This window comes from Achroia grisella, unplaced genomic scaffold, assembly GCF_030625045.1.
Source record: "Achroia grisella isolate CSIRO2021 unplaced genomic scaffold, CSIRO_AGI_Agris_v1 utg2471, whole genome shotgun sequence".
Lineage (NCBI taxonomy): Eukaryota > Metazoa > Arthropoda > Insecta > Lepidoptera > Pyralidae > Achroia > Achroia grisella.
The window spans coordinates 875,553-896,398 of record NW_026712739.1 but is presented as its reverse complement, the minus strand read 5'-3'; the positions used below and the strand labels follow the sequence as shown (position 1 = coordinate 896,398).

The following is a 20,846-nucleotide window of genomic DNA, read 5'->3' as shown; positions in this document are numbered from 1 at the left end:
TCGATCTGCACCAGCGGACAAACATGCAAACAAACAGACAATAACAGTTAGTGACACTCACACCGACTGATCAACAACACAAAATGTTAGATGACTACAAAATATTTGTAATATCTAATGATAGAGCCAGTGACGCATACTGATACTGAAATGATATCATTTCTAAGTAATTTTAGGATGTCTGAGAATATAAATAATAATGCTCTATTACTTATATTCTCAGTTAGAATTCTATCCGCTAGTATTTACATTCTCAGAGCACCATTCGCTATTATTTATATTCTCAGTTAGAACACTATCCGGTAATATTTACATTCTCAGAGCACTATCCGCTATTATTTATATTCTCATTATATAATAATCTGTTATTATCTATATTCTCAGTTAGAACCCTATCCGCTAGTATTTACATTCTCAGAGCACTATCCGCTATTATTTATATTCTCATTATATAATAATCTGTTATTATCTATATTCTCAGTTAGAACACTATCCGCTAGTATTTACATTCTCAGAGCACTATCCGCTATTATTTATATTCTCATTATATAATAATCTGTTATTATTTATATTCTCATCGAACCAGCGATCATTAGAAGTAAAGCGATGTGCTAACCGCTAGACAACCGGGGATATCAATTACACTTGTACAAATATATAATCATCATATATTCAAAATATTAAGTTATTATTAAATATGTAAGTTATATTTCTAAGTTATATTTTATGAATTATGCTACATCTATACACAATATTAAAATACACTGTACATATTTATATAATGGTTTATGTATAACTATTCTAAATTATTAGTATATACAATATATAAGTATATATGAATTAACACGTTCACTAGATCGTCTCGACGGACCTACCACCAATGGTTGGCATTCGATTGTACTATTAGACAATGAATTAAAACTAAAATAATCAATAATTAAATAATAATAAATAGTCAATAAAAATAAATAATAATAAGTCGCACAATTTTTGCCTTGTTAAAATAATAATAAGGCAAAAATCGCGCGCCTTATTATTTTTTATTATTGTTTCATCGGGCGGCGCGTACCAGCGATGGTACGCATTTGATGGTGCTATTCGAAAAATAAATAGAAACTAAAATAATCAATAATCGGGTAATAATAAAGAATTAATAAAAATAAATAGATAATATAAAATAAATTTAATCAAATAATAATAAATAACTAGTACTAATGGTAATAATAAGGTGCGATTTTTGCCTTATTAAAATAATAATAAGGCAAAAATCGCGCGCCTTATTATTTTTTATTGATTATTTATTATTATTGTCTCATCGGGCGGCGCGTACCATCGATGGTACGCATTTGATGGTGCTATTCGTCAAATAAATAGAAACTAAAATAATCATTAATCGGGCAGTAATAAAGTATTGCATCATCTTTCCTTATGCGAGCAGCTAAGGAGTGGAACTCTCTACCAGCGTCTATTTTTCCTGCCTCTTACAACATTGGGTCTTTTAAGTCAAGAGTGAATAGGCATTATTTGAGCTTGCGTGTAACAGCTTAGACCACATCATCACTTAACATCAGGTGAGATTGCAGTTATGATATAAAAAAAAAGTATTAATAAAAATAAATAGATAATATAAAATAAATTTAATGAAATAATAATAAATAGCTAGTACTAATGGTAAAAATAAGGTGCGATTTTTGCCTTATTAAAATAATAATAAGGCAAAAATCGCGCGCCTTATTATTTTTTATTGATTATTTATTATTATTGCCTCCTCGGGAAGCGCGTACCAGCGATGGTACGCATTCAATGGTGCTGTTCGACGATGAATAGAAACTAAAATAATCAATAATCGGGTAATAATAAAGAATTAATAAAAATTAATAGATAATAATAGGGCGCGCGATTATTGCCTTATTAAAATAATATTGAGGCCGAAAGTTGCGTATGTTATGATTTCTCATTTTTTGTTATTCATTCATTATTATTGCCTCATCGGGCAGCGCATAACACCGGTGTAGGTGGTACGCCTTCGTTTCTGCTATTGGACAATGAATAAAATTAATATAATCAATCATCAAATAATAATAATGGTAAACATAAGGTGCGATTTTTGCTTTATTAAAATAATATTGAGGCAAAAATCGCGTGCCTTATAATTTTTCGTTTTTTTGTTATTCATTCATCGTTTATGCTATTGGACAATGAATAAAATTAATATAATCAAACATCAAATAATAATAATGGTAAACATAAGGTGCGATTTTTGCCTTATTAAAATAATAAAATATTTATAAATGATAATAATGGCAAAAGTTGTTATCTGATTGAACATTCCGGTTTCTAATTGTCGCAGCCTAATCCTTGTTGTTAATTAAATATAAGAATAAAAAAAATCTTGACTGTTTAAAAGTGCTTATATTAAGTTTATTTGAATAAAGATTATTTCTATTTCTATTTTCTTTTTTTTTATATTTAATAGCTAAAATTATAACCTTAAATTCAGCCAGAATTGAAACAAATGTTTTGCTGTTTTGGCGGTATTCAAGACTTTCCGGCGTAAGTCGAGGTAAGAATACACTAAGATACTAACTCTAATATAAATATTATTGAATATACAGATCAGTATTTAAGAGGTAAAATATAAGAAGAAAGTTTATATGAAAGGTACATATTATTTATAATTTATATACATATGTAATCGTTATAAACCCGTGCGAAGGGAGCATCCATTAATAACGTCATATATATTTTACGATTAAATGATCCGTCATCGTCATTATAATCATCCTTATCCTTGTCACAGTTGGTCACATTTGTGAGACTCCACCCCATAGTGTAACGTCACATATTTAACGATTTTAAATATGGAAATTATTTAATTTACCAATAAACACCACTATCCTAATAATATTTAGATTTTTCAATAAGACGTCACAAAATTCACTCCTCCCACTATTTGTCACTCTTTGTCACACAGTGTCACACTTCGTCAACCCCTTAAAGTGTGACGCAATTTATGGATGATCCCATAGCAGGGGCGTCTCAACTAGTATAATACAATTATAATAAAAATTTACAATTACATAATAATAAAAATAAATCTATAAATACATTTACATAGATAATTAATACATGCAAATGCTTCACATAAAATGACCAACCTCTCGTCGAATGGTAGCAGTGCACTTTCGTATGATATCCTATAAAAATGGTATACAATGAATTTTAAATAAAATGAGTCTAATAATGACTATCAATTGTAAATGTTGCATTGATATTAGTCCATCAATTTGTGTATTACGATGCCTTGCTACAGACAGATCTACTGACAAATGATTTACACATAAATGAGCAAATAGTATATTTTACTGTATGATATAATCTTATCTGTTTACTAAGAGGCCATCCATATAAAACGTCATAGGAATTGAATTAATTTTGAGCCTTGGATGTATTACACTTATTGAAAATGTTAATCATTATTACATAGTATAAAACAAAGTCGCTGTCGCTGTCTGCCCCTATGTATGCTTAAATCTTTAAAACAACGCAACGGATTTTAAAGCAGTTTTTTTAATAGATAGAGCGATTCAAGAGGAAGGTTTATATATAAATATTAGCTGTCCCGGCAAACATTGTTTTGCCTTAAAATAAAAAATAAAAATTAGGGGTGGGTGGTAGGGTGGGTACTACCCCTAACATTTAGGAGGATGAAAAATAGATATTGGCCTCAGACCTACTCAATAGGCTCATAAAATTTCATGAGTCGGTCAAGCCGTTTCGGAGGAGTATGGGAACGAAAACTGTGACACGAGAATTTTATACATAAGATAATACATGTACATCCGTACGAAGGCGGGGCGAGTAGCTAGTTTTACTATAAAAATTCAATTTAACGTTTTACTACTTAGATATTTAAATGTTAACATGTCACGTCATTATACTTTAGACTCCTCCCGTCTTTTGTCACACTATGTCACACTTCGTCAACCTCCTCCCCGTCCACTAGAGTACGACATAATATGACATAAATACAGATGGCCCATTATTTATATCTTAATTAAGAGTTTCTATAATTGAAATGCGAATGAACATAAATATTTTGAAATTATTTCTATACACTACATTATAAACCAATATTTTTTCAACTATAGAAAATAAATAAGGTCTAACTGAAATGGTGGTAAATATGGTCAAAATCAATTAACTATACTGTACGACTAAAATAAATATACCTAAATACAACCAGATTCCAAAAATACTTTGCACTCATCTAGTCTTCGGGCAAATCTGATAATAAAATATAATATTTAAAACAATATATATAGCTTAAAAACGTATATATAATAAAATAGCTGTTCCCGCGACTTCGTCCACGTGGAATTTACCTTTATTTTTCAAAAATAAAATTAGCTTAAAGACCTAAAAATTATTTTGTTCTTCTTAATTTATTCGTTCCATTAGGTACTGATAGGTTCAAACTAATACATTTACATTCTGCATCATCCCTTATTTTATCCCCATGGGGGTTGAATTTATCAAAATCCTATTTAAGCGAATGTCTTCATCATAGTAGCTCCAATCTTTAATTTCAGTTCCATCTGTCGAAAATCTAAGAAGATTTATTATACAAACTTTCAAGCCCTATTTTATCCCTTTAGGGTCCACCCCTAAGGGGATAAAATTAATCAAAATCCTTTCTTAGGGGATGCCTACGTCATAGTAGCTTTATGCATTCAAAGTCTCAGCCCGGTTTAAAATTGACAAAGTTTCGTACAATCTTTCATCCCCTATTTTATCCCCTTGGGGGTAGAATTAATCAAGATCCTTTCTTAGCGAATGCCTACGTCATAACATCTACCTGCATACATGCACTGTATTTCATTGTAAATTGCTGTGCCCAGGGTCTTTCATGCGCTTAGAAGATACTAGCTCAGTCCTCAAACGTTGTTTTGCCATATAAATTAAAATAGTTATTAAAAAGTAGAGGTTGATCGTAGAAGGGTGAAAATTTAGGGTTGTAGGGATTTTCTGTGCCACAATATTTGTCCAAAAAATAAAAACAATGTTAGGGGTGAACCCTTAATATAACTTAACTTAAGAGGTATGAAAAATAGATAGTAGCCGATTCTCAGACCTACTGAATATGCATATAAAATTTCATAAAAATCGGGCAATCCGTTTCGGAGGAGTATGATAACTAACATTGTGACACGAGAAATTATATGTAAGATTTTTATTTAGAATTGTTACTGATCATTGTTCTGGTAGCAATCGTATGTTCTCGCATATCTTATGATCTATCTTTATCACTTTATCAAATGTCAAACTAACTATACACCATACATAGGAATGATGTAATAAGGAGTAACTTAGGCTACTTTTATTTCCGAAAAATAATGTTAAATTCCAAGCCGACGAAGTCGTGGGAACTGCTAGTAGGTCAATAAAATCATGGATTAAAGAATATAATAGTTACTACTATAGACGCAGCCGAAATCGCGGTTAACAATTAGTTCTGTGTAACAACTGAATAAATATTTCCACTTTCTTTCAAAATAACCACCATTTTTGTTAGACCCCACACAATCAACTAAATCAGAACAAACCCTTTAGTTTTCCCTTGTATAAGCTCAGCTTGGGAGGTCAAGGTTTCAGCGAAGAATTGTTCGTTGTAGGCGTCCTTTGGCCCCCTCCATTTCCTACCTCCAGGTAAGACTAGAGGACGCTCTTGTGGCACGATAGGCCCAAACGCTGGTCTAGGCTTCCCAACACGAGGCGTGGGCCTTTGTTTCAACTGCCTAGATTCCTGTTCTTGCCTCATTTCTTCTATAATATCCTATTGAAGAATCCAGGCTACCTTATGTTAGGCACTTTCTTACATATTTTGGAAGAGCAAAAAACTACCAACTCAGCTGATTGTAAGTGGTAAGCGTCGTATATACATGAAGAGGACTACGGATATTATGTTATTTTATGACACCCGTGAGATTCCTGCGTTGTCATTCCAGAGTACTAACATGTTACGCCTCTTACCCTGTAATTTCACTTCCTAATCTGCACTCTACAACCGAAACTGCTTACAAAGCAAGCTGCTTGGCTGAAATAGGTGAGACTGAGGTACACACGCAGAGGAGTTTTAATTGTCTAACTCTGGTAACCTAATTATTTATTTTGTAGGCTTTAAACATTATTTAATAGTAAAGGACTTGGAAGACGTCGTTTTGTTCGGAAAAGCAACGTCAACTACCGGGTCCAAAATGTTTCTCAAGCATTCAGAATCCATTGCAGTATTCACATAAAATTTCATTCACATCGGTTCAGTAATATATAAGGAGTTAAGTTACAAACACATACAGAATAAATTATATATTAAGAAAAGTAACGTCAGCTGCAGGGTCCAAATATACGAGTATTATCATATCATTAAAAAATCCATTGAAATATTAACATAAAATTTCATTCAAATCGGTCCAGTCGTTTATGAGGAGTTAAGACAAATACACGTACAGAAGAATATATATATATACCTATATATACTAAGATTCTCCAATTAGTTCCAGTCCTATTATATAAAAAACAACTACTACATACCTTCTTCTGTTTCTCAATTCTCCTTTGCTCTTCCAACATTTCAGCTTCTTCTTTCCTCAATTTCTCTAACTCTTCCTGCGTTAGACTTGGCTGTTTCATCTCCGGTATTACATTCTCTTTCTCTTCTTGAACTATGTTTTGTTCTTCGACGCTTTCTTCTATGCCGTTCTCGTTTACTTCTTCTATGATAGTTGGTTCGATGTGATTTTCCACTGTGGAAATTAAAAATCAAAGTTTTATAAAGAGAAAATCTTTGTCCTATAGTTTCACGAATTGAGATTCTAAGATAGTCAGTTTTGTTTATTCTACCACTCCATCGGAACGCGGACTAATCACAAGAAGAATTAGCAAGATAAATAATAAATAAATAACCCTGGACAATTAACACAGCGCCATCTAGTCCCACGGTAAGCAGAGCTTGTGTTATGGGTACTAACAACTGATATAAATAAATAAGTAATATATTTTTTTAGTAAATACATATAAATAAATAAAAACCCTGACAATTAACAAACAATTATACTCATGAATACAAATGTTGGCACCATGCGAGGAATCGACAACTGATATAAAAAGTAACCGGTGTGACAATCAACACAGCGCCATCTAGTCCGTCAAAGCAGAGCTTGTGTTATGCTCTTATAAATAAATAAATAACCCATAAGACAATTAACACAGAAAAAAGTATTTGGGTAACAAAATATATCAATCATAGTTATTAGAGCAGACCATCCTACAAGCAGCACCCGTTCACGAGTATGACGGGCGAGAAAACGATCACTGCGCTCTTTTAGTGTCACTGCAGCTCTGATTATTTTAATTAATAATTATTATTACTGATTATCAATACGATTTCTTAATACATCAACTTACCTTCATTTTGCGCTATTACATTTTCAATCAACTGCTGATTAGCCACAGACTCCTGAAATAAATAGAATAGAATAGAAAATCATTTATTCAAATAAAAATAATTTAAGCACTTTTGAATAGTCATAACAATTTTTTTTATCTACCGCTAATTCGGAAAGCTGTCTCAACACAAGAAGAATGAGCAAGAAACTTGCGTGTTGCTCTTTTAAATAATCCTTGTAAGTTTACATTTACAAGTCGAAACGTGTGAATACAAACTACCAACCAGCACTAATTTTTTTGGGTCAAATATAAATATACAATAAGATTAAATCGGTCGTAGTGATAAGAGCAGACCAGTCCCTACAAGCAGTACACGTTCACGAGTATGACGGATGAGCCAGCCATCATTGCGCTCGACCACATTTTAGGAAGCCCAATGACCCGGCCCACCACGCCGCCACATGTCTGGACATTTTAGTGAGCATGACTACTCATTCCACTCGACCACGTCACGGCTACTTAAAATTACTATATGGTAGTTACAGTATTCGCACTTTACATGAGGATGCATGCGGCAATCAATACAAAAGCCGCTACGCTATCATATATCAAGAAAGCAGTATATTATAACGTTGTCCGCAAATAAACTTATTCTTGCTATATATTGCTATCATCTATAAATTCATCTATCCTATAATAGGCTTTTTTATATATGTTTAATATAAAATTTAAAATAATTTATACCTAAAAAAGACGTGACTTTTTTAGGTATAAATTATTTTAAGTCGAGAATAGAAAAGGTTGCAATTTTTTAACAGTACATTAACCGCTGTACCGCAATCGAAAATGGAAAATGAAGTTTGCTATTATGTAAATAGCAATACATTTTCTATTTTTATGTAAATATATAATTGATTTTCTTAGATTTATTTTTATAAAGCTCTATTCATTTTTAGTTTACATAAACGATCTTCCTTATATGGTAGAAAAGATAGCTGACATAGTTCTGTTATATATGTATTCAATCAATAACATATTGATGATATGGACGAAGTAAACGGTTCTCTCTCTTATGTTTTAAAATGGTTTACGGCAAATACCTAATGCTAAAATGCACTAAATGTATCAAATTTTCTCCCCAATGTAAGGCCGGTAGATTCAAAAATCGTATTGGACAATAAATCTATTAATTTTGTTGACGATACTGTATTTCTAGATCACATTAGATTCCAAGTTGCAATGGGGTTTTTACTAAATTGGCGAGTCGACATTAGTTCTGCCGCTTATGCGGTAAGAAGAATCAGACAATTAACATGGAAAAACTTGTCTATTTTAGCTATTTCTAGCATTATGTAAATTTTGTTATGGGGCAAAGCAGCTGATATAAATACAATATTTACTTTACAAAAGAGGGCCATTCGCTTTTATGGTATGGGTTCCAATATATAAGTGTTTTAAGAATCAAATTTCTTAATACATTTATGAAAATATCATCTATGCCAGAAGGAATATAGACAGTTTCAAAAGAGTTAGTGATTGCATAATAAAAGCTTACAACAATAACAAACTGATTTTACCTAAATGTCGTTTGGCTAAAGTTAGTAATTCGTTTTATGGCAATTGCGTAAGGTTTTACAATAAAATACCAGAGTCTGTTATAAATCTGCCAGAAAAAAGATTTAAATGTCAAATAAAACAGTTCCTTTGCAAAAAAGCTTACTATAAAATTGAAGAATTCGTTAACGATAATAATGTTTTTATAGAAAAACTTTAAATCTATGGCACTGACAATATTATCTGATTACATTAATAATGAGTGCGTAGCGACTTATATGTTGATTATCGCATGCCTCTTATTTGTTATACTGTAATTATTCATATGAAAAAAACATCTATTAAAAAGAGCAACACACAAGGCTCATTCTTCTTGTGATGAATCTGCATTCCGAATGAGTGGTAGAATCAAAATATGACTATTCAAAAGTGCTTGTAATGAGTTTATTTGATATATATATTTCTATTTTTATAAATACATCATTATTACATAGTATAAAATAAAGTCGCTGTCGGTGTCTGTCCCTATGTAAGTTTAAATATTTAAAACTACGCAACGGATTTTGAATAGAGTAATTCTAAAGGAAAGTTTATATATATAACTAACTAACCCGCGATATTGTCCGCGTGTAATTTAACTTTATTTTCTAGAATAAAAGAATTTTCAAAAAAAAAAATAGCCTAAGTTACTCCTTAACACCATCTACCTGCCAAAAAAAGTGCCGTCAAAAAAAATCGATTGTACAAAAAGAACTCTCCGGCGGGGAATCGAACCCCGGTCTCCCGCGTGACAGGCGGGGATACTGACCACTATACTACCGAAGATGTGAACATTAACCTCGAAATTACAAATGTCATTTAGATGGATGACTTTTTATCAGTATTGAATTATTTTTATCTCCTAACTAGCTTTTGCCCGCAGCTTCGCTCGCGTTAATTTATCCCCTTAGGGATGAAATTTATCAAAATCCTTTCTTAGGGGATATCTACGTCATAGTAGTTTTATGCATGCAAAGTCTCAGCCCGATCGGTTTAAAATTGACAAACTTTCATCCCCTATTTTATCCCCTTGAGGGTAGAATTAATCAAAATCCTTTCTTAGCGGATGCCTACGTCATAACATCTACCTGCATGCCAAATTTCAGCCCGATCTGTCCAGTGGTTTGGGCTGTGCGTTGATAGATCACTATGTCAGTCACCTTTGAGTTATATATTTTTAGATTATTAACGCCTGCATGTTTGTTAAAGGCAATACTCATATTATGCGTAGCAGATAGTAAGCATATAAATAAATAAATAACCCTGGACAATTAACACAGCGCCATCTAGTCCCACGGTAAGCAGAGCTTGTGTTATGGGTATATACAATGATATAAATAAATAAATAACCCTGGACAATTAACACAGCGCCATCTAGTCCCACGGTAAGCAGAGCTTGTGTTAGTACTAGACAGCTGATATTAATACATAGATATTTATTTTTTCGTAAATACATACATATTATACATAGAAAACACCTAGTCCGATACAAACAATCATACTCATGAATACAAATGATTGTACAGTACGAGGAATGGTACCCAGAACCATCTGATGTAAAGCGGTGTGCTAAATCTATATATCTACATGAAGAAAGAAAGAATTTAAATTAATAAAAGGTATACCTGGATCGTAATCTGGCTTAACTGCTTCGTCACCATTTCCAGGGTCTGCTGGATGACCCCTGGCAACTGGGCCAGTGCTGCTAGTTGAGCCCTCATTTGAGACAACTGCTGGTCCAGAGTAGCATTAGGGTCTACGAAAAATATATATATCATTTTTGACATGTTTTTTGTTTCTATTTTATCACTAGCAGTTCCCGCGACTTCGTCCGCGTTGAATTTAACTTTATCTATACATATAAATAAAATTGGAGTGTCCGTTTGTAATGCATGACTATAAATACTGTACATACACCAAAATAACATTTTTTACAATTTTTGTCTGCCTGTCTGTTTGTTCCGGCTAATCTCTGAAATAGCTGGACTGATTTTGACGGGTCTTTTATTGGCAGGTAGCTGATGTAATAAGAAGTAACTTAGGCTACTTTTATTTTTAAAAAAATAATTTAAATTTCACGCGGACAAAGTCGCGAGTACAGCTAGTGGGTACTAAACTAGATATATAGACACTTAAATACAGACGACCTCTGGAGTCTAGCGGTGTAGCACGATAGGGGGCGAGTGCAGATGGCACTCCAAACCAAAGGAAGGACATATGGAGCGGCTGAAGGACAACTCCCGCCTGACGGATACGACGCCAGTCTGAGGGCACCGCTAGGGTTTCGAATTTCGAGTCTAAGGGCACTAGGGGGTTCAAATCTCGGTTCAGGCCATCGTAGTTCCGTTCCACGTTTGAATGCATTCTAACTAACTAACTAACTAAAGGAAGGACTTATGGAACGGCTGAAGGACAGCTTCCGCCTGACGGATACGTGTATGTTCTCTTAACTTCTATCACCATTCAACTCACCAACAATACTTTGAACGCTGGCTATAAGCTGATTAGCTATTTTGTTCTCCATATCTTCTGCTTTCTGCGTCTCTTCTACCACCGGTTCAGGTTCTGTTATATCTTCTTTTACTTCTGCAATTTCTTCTGATTCGTCTACGACTTCTTCCGGTGGAGCTACGTCTTCGGTTTCAGGTTTTGGTGGTGGTAAGGGAATACCTGAAAATTTTCAAAACTTTAAGTAAATTTTTACTACCCCTTTTTTTTAGTTTTCTAGTTTTTACAACTTCTTTGAGGTGTATGAAATGCATATAAATAAAATTGGAGTGTCTGTTTGTAATATTGAAATAACCGTTTGTACTACATGCATATGAATATAAATACGGTACAGACACCAAAATAACATTTTTTACAAGTGTTGTCTGTCTGTCTGTTGTTCCTGCTAATCTCCGAAATGGCTGGACCGATTTTGACGGGACTTTTGTTGGCAGGTAGCTGATATAATAAGGAGTAACTTAGGCTACTTTCAATTTAGAAAAAATCTCTAATTAACTATTTTGTTCAATTCCACGCGAACGAAGTCGCTGGTACAGCGACTAAATAAATAGTTACCAGTCTCTTCCAGATCCGGAACTTCACTCTCTGGCAGCGGATCTACTGCTTCTAGAAACTCTGGTACTTCTTCAGGCACTAATATTGGTTCTTCTGGCTCTATAGGTGGAGGTGTTGGCTCGTTTAGAGCTCTTTCCTCCCAAGGCAGAGGACCGGTGTCGAAGTTCTGGAGAAAAAAATGGTGTTTGATGGTATGGGGTGATATATATACATATATATCTATGTATGTGATATGTGTTTTATTTTATTTACATGTGAATGTAACGTGATATTATTTCATCGATATCATGGTATAGTAACTTTAATTATTAAAACTTAAATGGTATCTCTTAGCCGCCATCTTGAATTATTGGCGGGAAAATGAGATGCAAGATGGCGACGATCTAAATATTCTTTATTGTGACGCAAAGAATAAACCAAAGATGGAAAAAACATATGGATTACGGTTTTCGAAATACAAGTGCATGAGTAAATAGCTGTATAAATTTGAAATTAGAATTCCTAACCAAGGAGGAGATAATTTGAGATCAAAGTGGCCAGTACGACAAAACGCCAATTTCGTATATAAGGACCTAATACTAACTTAATTTATTAAAGCTTAAATGGTATCTCGTTTGCCGCCATCTTGAATTATTGGCGGGAAAATGAGATGCAAGATGGCGACTGTCTAAATATTCTGTATTGTGTTATGACTAAATACTAAATACAAATAAACATTTTTATTTTTTTATTAGTAGTATAACTATATATGTTTGTAACTAAGCAATCAACCAATCATCATTATCATCACTATGATGATTAATGTCACCATTGATTAAAAAGTATAGCTAAATAACTGCAAAATCAAGTCAATATTTGTTATTCTTTTTAATGCATGTTAAATTAAACAGTAAGTTATAAAATCTACGTGAATGAAGCAGGAGCCAGCGAAATTATGGGTGACTGTATTAAATCTCTACTAACCTTATGGTCAATGAAAAGATATCTATGGTTAATTAGAAAAAAACCGAAATTATGGTATCGAATTTATGATTATATAATGCAAATGACCATCGATAAAATCAATGTGTGTGTAAAAAATAAAAAATGTGTTAAGTATAAAAAAAAATTGTAAACCTCTTTGGTAGATTCTGAAATGTCAGTCCCTCTATTTGTAACATTTACAGAAGACGGAAAATTACTTTTAGAGTTAAGTTTTTTTAGACATCAATCAAATCGTCTCATGACTTTTAGTGTCATGATGACCTGTTATGCCCAATTTACACTCAGCCCGAGTGGGCAGGGAAGTGAGCAGCGCGAGAGTGTAAACACGAGTGGAAACACTTCCCATGCCATTGGCGCTGCCACACGCGCTGCCCCGCGCTCCCGCGATTGTCGGTTTTTGGTGCGCGAGTCAAAGGACTGGCAGCGCGAGTGGCAGCGTGTTTTTACATTCAGCCCTCTCGCTCAGTTGTCGCCCGGCAATATTTCCGGCAGCGCGAGTGGCAGGGGAAGCAGCTGAATGTAAACGTAGCATTATAAAATGTCAATTTATTTTTATATATACATTTTATCTCCACTTTTACAATTATATATAATAATAATAATATAATAATAATACCTCAGGACAATTCACACAGTGCAATCTAATCTCAAGCTAAGCAGAGCTTGTGTTATGGGTACTAGACAACTGATATATATACCAGTATATATATATATTGAAAAAGATGAATTTTGCAAGTGTTTTTTTGAGCTATACTTTTTTAGATTCGAATCGTTTTAAAAATGACAATTTATTTTTATTTATTTATTTTATCTCCACTTTTACAATTATTAATTGGATGATAATATGACGTGATAACGCTCCCAGTTTGATAATTAATAATATTAATAATAGGCCGAGAAAAAAAAAATAATAATCTTTATTTATCTCAAACAACACTAATACAATAATATAATTCAAAACTAATGATTGAGACAAAACAGACAAATGTCAAACGACAGACAATAAACCCTCTCTGCTATTCTGTTATAGCCTTTATCAGTATGAATTGAATTTTGAAAATTTTTTTTAGAGTTATGCTGTTCTGGAGATACATTTCGTCTCTAAAATGCCAATTAAGATAATGCAACTAGCGTAGAAATAGAAATAGAAATCATCTTTATTCAAATAAACTCATTACAAGCACTTTTGAATAGTCATATTTTGATTCTACCACTCATTCGGAATGCAGATTCATCACAAGAAGAATGAGCAAGAAACCTGTGTGTTGCTCTTTTGAATAGATGTTTTTTTTATATAAATAATTACAGTATAACAAGTAAGAGGCATGCGGTAATCAGCATAGAAATCGCTACGCACTCATTATTAGTGTAATCAGATAATATTGTCAGCGCTATGGATTTTAAGTTATTCGTCTTCCAAATAGACTCACTTGAATGAATATTTTGTTTGTTGTATTAATTATATCTAATTGCAATATTATACTTGCATTGCAATTAAAAATAACTGATACAATGTATGCTGGCGACCGACAGCCGAACTCTTTTGAAATTTTTATTATATTTAAATTTATACTTTTGTAGAGTTATTTTTTTCATGTCACGTTATTTGATATACTTCCTTTCAGTTCGCAATTGTATTTAAATATATTTTACTATCATATTATATAAGTGTTTTCATCATTTAACATACAGTCGACCGATCCATTACAATGTAAGTAATATATAAATTGCAGATCCATAAGAAACCTTAATATACCGTTTTTGAAAAACCCCAGGCTGTAGTCTCTATAGAAAACCACGGCAGGTAGTTCACGCTACAATCTAAGTGTACGCGGGAGGAAGCTCTATAAAAATGGGGATGTAAAAATATTAGAGGGATGACATTTCAAAATTGTTTTGTTTAATTATTATACCTGGATACTTATATGTCTAAAATATCAACCTTATATACCGAATGACTTTATATATAAAGAAGAATATTTTGTAAAAGGTCATATACGCTAGCTTTTGCCTGCGGCTTCGCTCGCGTTAATTTATCCCCTTAGGTGTGGAATTTATCAAAATCCTTTCTTAGGGGATGCCTACGTCATACTAGCTTTATGCATGCAAAGTCTCAGCCCGATCGGTTTAAAATTGACAAAGTTTCATACAAACTTTCATCCGCTATTTTATCCCTTGGGGGTAGAATTAATCAAAATCCTTTCTTAGCGGATGCCTACGTCATAACATCTACCTGCATGCCAAATTTCAGCCCAAATTTCAAATTAATTTAGGAATATTTCAGAGTATTTTATCAGAACCTGCATCAAAACAATCGGTATTAATTTATAAATTTGTAGATAAAATTAGGTAAGATTTGTTTTTATAGTAATTTAAAGTTTAGATGTAATGTAATTGATTAAGAAGTCAACACGAAGCTAACATGGTCACTATTGTGATACTGAACTCCTAAATAAATAAAGAAAAAAAAAATAAGCTAATTCATAGTACATGTAACTAATGAATTAGTCACTTGCCAAATATAATAAACAAACAATCAAACCCTCTTCAGGAACCTATAATGTCATATTGTATTTTAGACACAGATATAAAGTCATCCGGTATATATTTATATATAAAAATTACGTGTCACGTTGTTTGTCCGCGATGGACTCCTGAACTACTGAACCGATTGCAAATTTGATTTGCACATTGTGTGCAATTTGATCCAACTTGAAAGATAGGATAGCTTACATCTCAATTTATAGTCGCAATATTGTTTTATTCAAGAACCTTAGTCACAGCAACGCGTGGCCGGATCTGCTAGTATAATATATATATTTATATAATCTATAGTCAGTTTTGAAAACAATAAAAACTAATATAAAAATATATTTTTTAATTATCTATTGACAATTTATTAAATACATCATAAATAACACGATAAAAATTATTTAATTGTGTAATTGTTTAAATTGTTGTATAAATAATAAATAAATTTATATGTTTATTGAAATACAAAGTATTAACGATAATAAATTACGTAAATTTACATATATAAATTTATAAAATTAGTATATAAATATAATTTATATATTTATAATGAATATTTTGATATTTGCAAATAAATAAAATTAAGTATAAAGTATAATATCTTATAATTGTACAATTTGATGTATTATTTAAATTTCATATTTTTGACATTTGTAATATTGTTATGTATTACAATAATTGTAATATTACTTGTATTGTCAGTGTATAACAATCTAAAATTTATTCACTTTGTTTTGTAATTTATTGTTTTATTATTCTGTACTATATTAACAAAAAATTTAGCCATATTTATACTCTACATATATAACATTAATTCACATTTAAATTATTTTTTTATATAATATTTTACTTTCAATTATTTATACAATTACCTCTGGTTTATAATCGGGGGCAACTTTTGGTTTTGGTTGTTTCACTATTTTCACTTTATAAGGTTCCTGAAATAAAAAAATAAACATAATTATGTATTAAAAATTAATCGACATCCAAAAAAATTAAGCGCAAAACTTAGCTAAAGCAATAATAGCTATGATGTTACTGTCTGTATACGGTTTAATATATATTTGTCGAGAGAAATAATTTTGAGAAAATCGCTACTAAATGATATTGCTTAAGTACGATTTTCTCAAAATTATTTTTCGCGACCTATTACTACCTGAGACTAGACTAACTGATATGCATTGTGTGGCAGAAGTGTAATTAAATTAAAAACAATAGCTACAGCAATAATTGCTATAATGTAATGATTGTTATATACAATTTAATATATATTGGTAGTAAGTTGAGATAAATAGTTTTGAGAAAATCGTACTTTAATAGGTTGAGTGCGATTTTCTCAAAATTATTCTTCCCAACTTATTACGGATATTCGCAGAAGTGTAAATTAATTAAAAACAATAACTAAATCTTGACTCATATATCATTTTATTTTCGTTTTGTAATTCATATTATATTTCTCAATATTCGCTGTATATTTAAGTTAAGCTGCAAGTTAACAAACAGACATAGCTGTATGGGCACAGTTCAAGGATAAACAGAACAAAAATAAGTAAAACGAACAAAACAAAATTACAAGTACTACCGTTTTATCTTATTTTATAAGTTGTAAGTATGTTGGTAATATAATATATAATAACTACCATAAACAATCTATATTAATATTATCTTAAAAAATAAATAGCAACAAAAGTGACAGAAGCTTGAAAGCATACAGCTATAATTTAGCAATAATTTAAACCAAAATAGCAATGGCTAAATAAATATAAAAAAAAATAAATACCAAATTTAATTTCACACGATCAGCACTACACTGTTTGACAGATAAAGAATTACTGCAAAACATTTTTCTGTACACCATACTACTCTGCCAAATATTATCTGCCCAATACCTTGAAATCAAGCCAATCAGCTTAAAACTTATGGCATAATTTGATATAAATAATGCACCAATGTCAATAATAGTCAATAATAAGGAAGTAAAGATACATGAAAAATTATTATGACACGATTTGGCGCCAAAAACATATTTGGCAACAGTTAATTGCTCTGTGGTATTACAAAATGGCTGAGGTTATGGCTAGAGATTCAATTGTTTTGTTTTGTAACATTAATATAATAGATTATGCTGCTGATCACTATGTTTATATTATATTCTCTTTATGTACGTATGTAAGTGCCAACCATCTTCTATATACTTCCATGTACATTTTATCTATACATATAAATAAAACTGCAGCGTCTATTTGTAATATTGAAATAACCGTTTTTTACTACATGTACATGAATATAAATACGGTACATACACCAAAATAACATTTTTTACCATTTTTATCTATCTGTTTGTTCTGGCTAATCTCTGAAATGGCTGGACCGATTTTGACGTGACTTTTTTTGGCAGGTAGCTGATGTAATAAGGAGTAACTTAGGCTACTTTTATTTTAGAAAAATTATCCAATTAACTTTTTTGTTAAATTCCATGCGAACGATGTCGCGAGTAGAGCTAGTCATCATATAAGATGAGATTAGATGGACCGTCAGTTTTTTTAGTTATTCAAGTTAAATTAATACCAATTTTGATTATCTTTTGGTTATGTTTTCAGTCAATTATAATTCCAATAATTGTAAATTGTAAGAGGAGGCAATTGTAATGGTAAGAGGAGGTAATTGTAATTGTAAATTGTAAGAACTGGTATCTAAAATACAGCTTTCTACATAGTTTAGGTATCAGAGAACAATGTAAAATGTAAATATTTTTATTATTCATCGTCATCTGGTTCAACCTTATCCCATTTATTTGTGGTCGGTGTAATATACTTCTCTTCCATTCATCCCTGTTCGCAGTCATCTCGTTATTTACTCCCTTTCTTATTATCTTTCACACAGTCCATTCATCTCTTTCTCGCTATTCCTCTGCCTATATAACCATTCATTTTTATTACTATTATAAAAAATAACACTGACCTCTATTTCCGGTTCCTCGGGTGCAACATACGCATAATACCCATATTTGGCCCTCGGCACCGGCCTTTTCGGTTTCTGCAGGAACGTAGTCCATTTCCTCTCCTCTTCTTTCCGTTTGGCCTCCTGTGTCTTGATCAGCTCCTCATTCAAAGCTTTCAGGACTTCGGAATTGTGCAGAGATTCCACGATTGGCTTGATCTTGTTGAAGTCGACGCTGGAATCGTCCTCATTGGTTCGGTGCATGTGTGAGGATATCACTCTTTTCAGGCTGTTTTCAACCATTTTGTGGGAGGAGAAAAGAGAAGTAGGAGAGAAGACCAATTAGTAGTTGTAGATAGAGAATGTATTTATTACTAGTATTTGGGCGACTAGGCATTGCTCAACGTTTGAGTTATTTTAAGAAAATGGATGGACGATTGGGCTCTATTCAATTGTCATTGGGCTCCCTAAAATATGGTCGAGCGCAGTGATGGCTGGCTCATCCGTCATATTCGTGAACGAGTGCTGCTTGTAGGGACTGGTCTGCTCTTATCACTACGACTGATTTAATCTTATTGTGTTTTTATATTTGAGCCTAAATAAATTAGTGCTGGTTGGTAGTTTGTATTCACACGTTTCGATTTGTAAATGTGAACTTACAAGGATTATTTAAAAGAGCAAAGCGCATGTTTCTTGCTTATTCTTCTTGTGATGAGACAGCTTTCCGAATAAGCGGTAGATTTAAAAAAAATGTTGACTATTCAAAAGTGCTCAAATTAAGTTTATTTGAATAAATTATTTTCTATTCTATTCTATTCTGTGAGAAAATGGATACTTGAGGAGTCGACGCTGACGGAGTCTAGTCGTCCTCATTGATTTGTTGCATGTGTGAGGATATCACACTTATAAGCCTGTTTTCAACCATTTTATGGGAGTAGAGTCAGTCAGAGGAGGACCAATTAGTATTTGATAGTGAACATATTTATTACTAGTATCTAAGTAAATGAGCTTTGAATAATGGATGTTTAAATGAATTGAGAAGCAAAACGTAAATTATTTTATTATTATAATCTTAGACGAATATGTTTTTTAACGGGATAACAAAAAGGTTGAAAATGCTCTGATAGTAATTAAGAATCGGAAGGTATTCATCGAAATGTTATAATAAAACCAATGCAACCTAACATAGTGGTTAATGATTTAAGTCTGGTATTTTATTTAGACGGTGGACAATATATTATAAACTGAATTGTGTTAATTAATCTAGTTCCACGGAACATGCATTATGGGTACTAATCTAGTCACAAGCTGCGCAGAACTTGTGTTATCTAGTTCCAAACTGAGCAGAACTTGTGTTATGGGTACTAATCTAGTCCCAAGCTGAGCAGAACTTGTGTTAAGGGTACTAATCTAGTCCCAAGCTGAGCAGAACTTGTGTTATGGGTACTAGACAACATACAGAAAACAGCCAGATGGATACAATCATACTCATGAATACAAATGTTTGCAGCGTACGAAGAATTGAAAACGCGGTGATCGGAAGTTACAAATGCTTGTACCGTGCGAGGAATCGAACCCACAACAATCAAAAGTAAAGCAAACCGTGATATGTGCTAAACCGCTGGCCTATTCTATACATATAAATAAAATTGGAGTGTCTGTTTGTAATATTGAAATAACCGTTTTTTACTGCATGCATATGAATATAAATACGGTACATACACCAAAAAACCACTTTTTACAATTTTTGTCTGTCTGTCTGTCAGTCTGTTTGTTCCGGCTAATCTCTGAAATGGCTGGATCGATTTTGACGGGACTTTATATTTATATTTATTTTAGGAAAATAAAGTTAATTTCCACATTATAAATGTATATCGTCTTACCCCATAACGTGTGCCTCTCTCAGCATCTCTGATTCTCCAGATATCAATTCTGCTATCTTATCCTCAGTCATACCAGGCTTGCCTAATTCTTCTGCAATTATATTATTGAAATTATTTGCATTTTCAACCAGCACTGAAAGTAACTGTATAACCTCAAAAAAAAAAATCTTTTTAACATATAAATTATGACTTCCGGTTATTCGAGAGTAGTGGGGCACAAGATGGCGGCCTATGAACAGTGATACGGAAAAAAGGCATTATACGAGCAGATCGCGAAGGGAACGGACGTGTTGAGCGTGTGTGTCAATATATAGTTAACAATGTTTCTAACGTATACAACGCTATTATAATAGTAATAATAATAATCTCAGGACAATTCACACAGCGCCATCTAGACCCAAGTTA

At 32.4% G+C, this 20,846-nt stretch overlaps 1 protein-coding gene and 1 non-coding gene across 2 annotated transcripts in view; both read right to left on the bottom strand.

The window, feature by feature from the left end:
• Positions 1–20,846, bottom strand: part of LOC131842787 (titin-like) — a 47,819-nt gene that overhangs the window by 15,971 nt on the left and 11,002 nt on the right. Inside the window, exons 5-15 of the mRNA XM_059191354.1 lie at positions 20,442–20,532; positions 18,580–18,793; positions 17,399–17,428; positions 16,491–16,556; positions 12,103–12,268; positions 11,512–11,709; positions 10,665–10,795; positions 7,465–7,516; positions 6,592–6,803; positions 5,607–5,836; positions 3,159–3,197 (exon numbers count right to left, since the gene is read on the bottom strand). Coding sequence (XP_059047337.1) covers positions 3,159–3,197; positions 5,607–5,836; positions 6,592–6,803; positions 7,465–7,516; positions 10,665–10,795; positions 11,512–11,709; positions 12,103–12,268; positions 16,491–16,556; positions 17,399–17,428; positions 18,580–18,793; positions 20,442–20,532 — 1,429 coding nt within the window. The remainder of the gene's footprint in view (positions 1–3,158; positions 3,198–5,606; positions 5,837–6,591; positions 6,804–7,464; positions 7,517–10,664; positions 10,796–11,511; positions 11,710–12,102; positions 12,269–16,490; positions 16,557–17,398; positions 17,429–18,579; positions 18,794–20,441; positions 20,533–20,846) is intronic.
• On the bottom strand, positions 9,754–9,825 carry Trnad-guc (transfer RNA aspartic acid (anticodon GUC)). The gene has a single exon. It is a non-coding gene; the product is annotated as a tRNA-Asp (tRNA).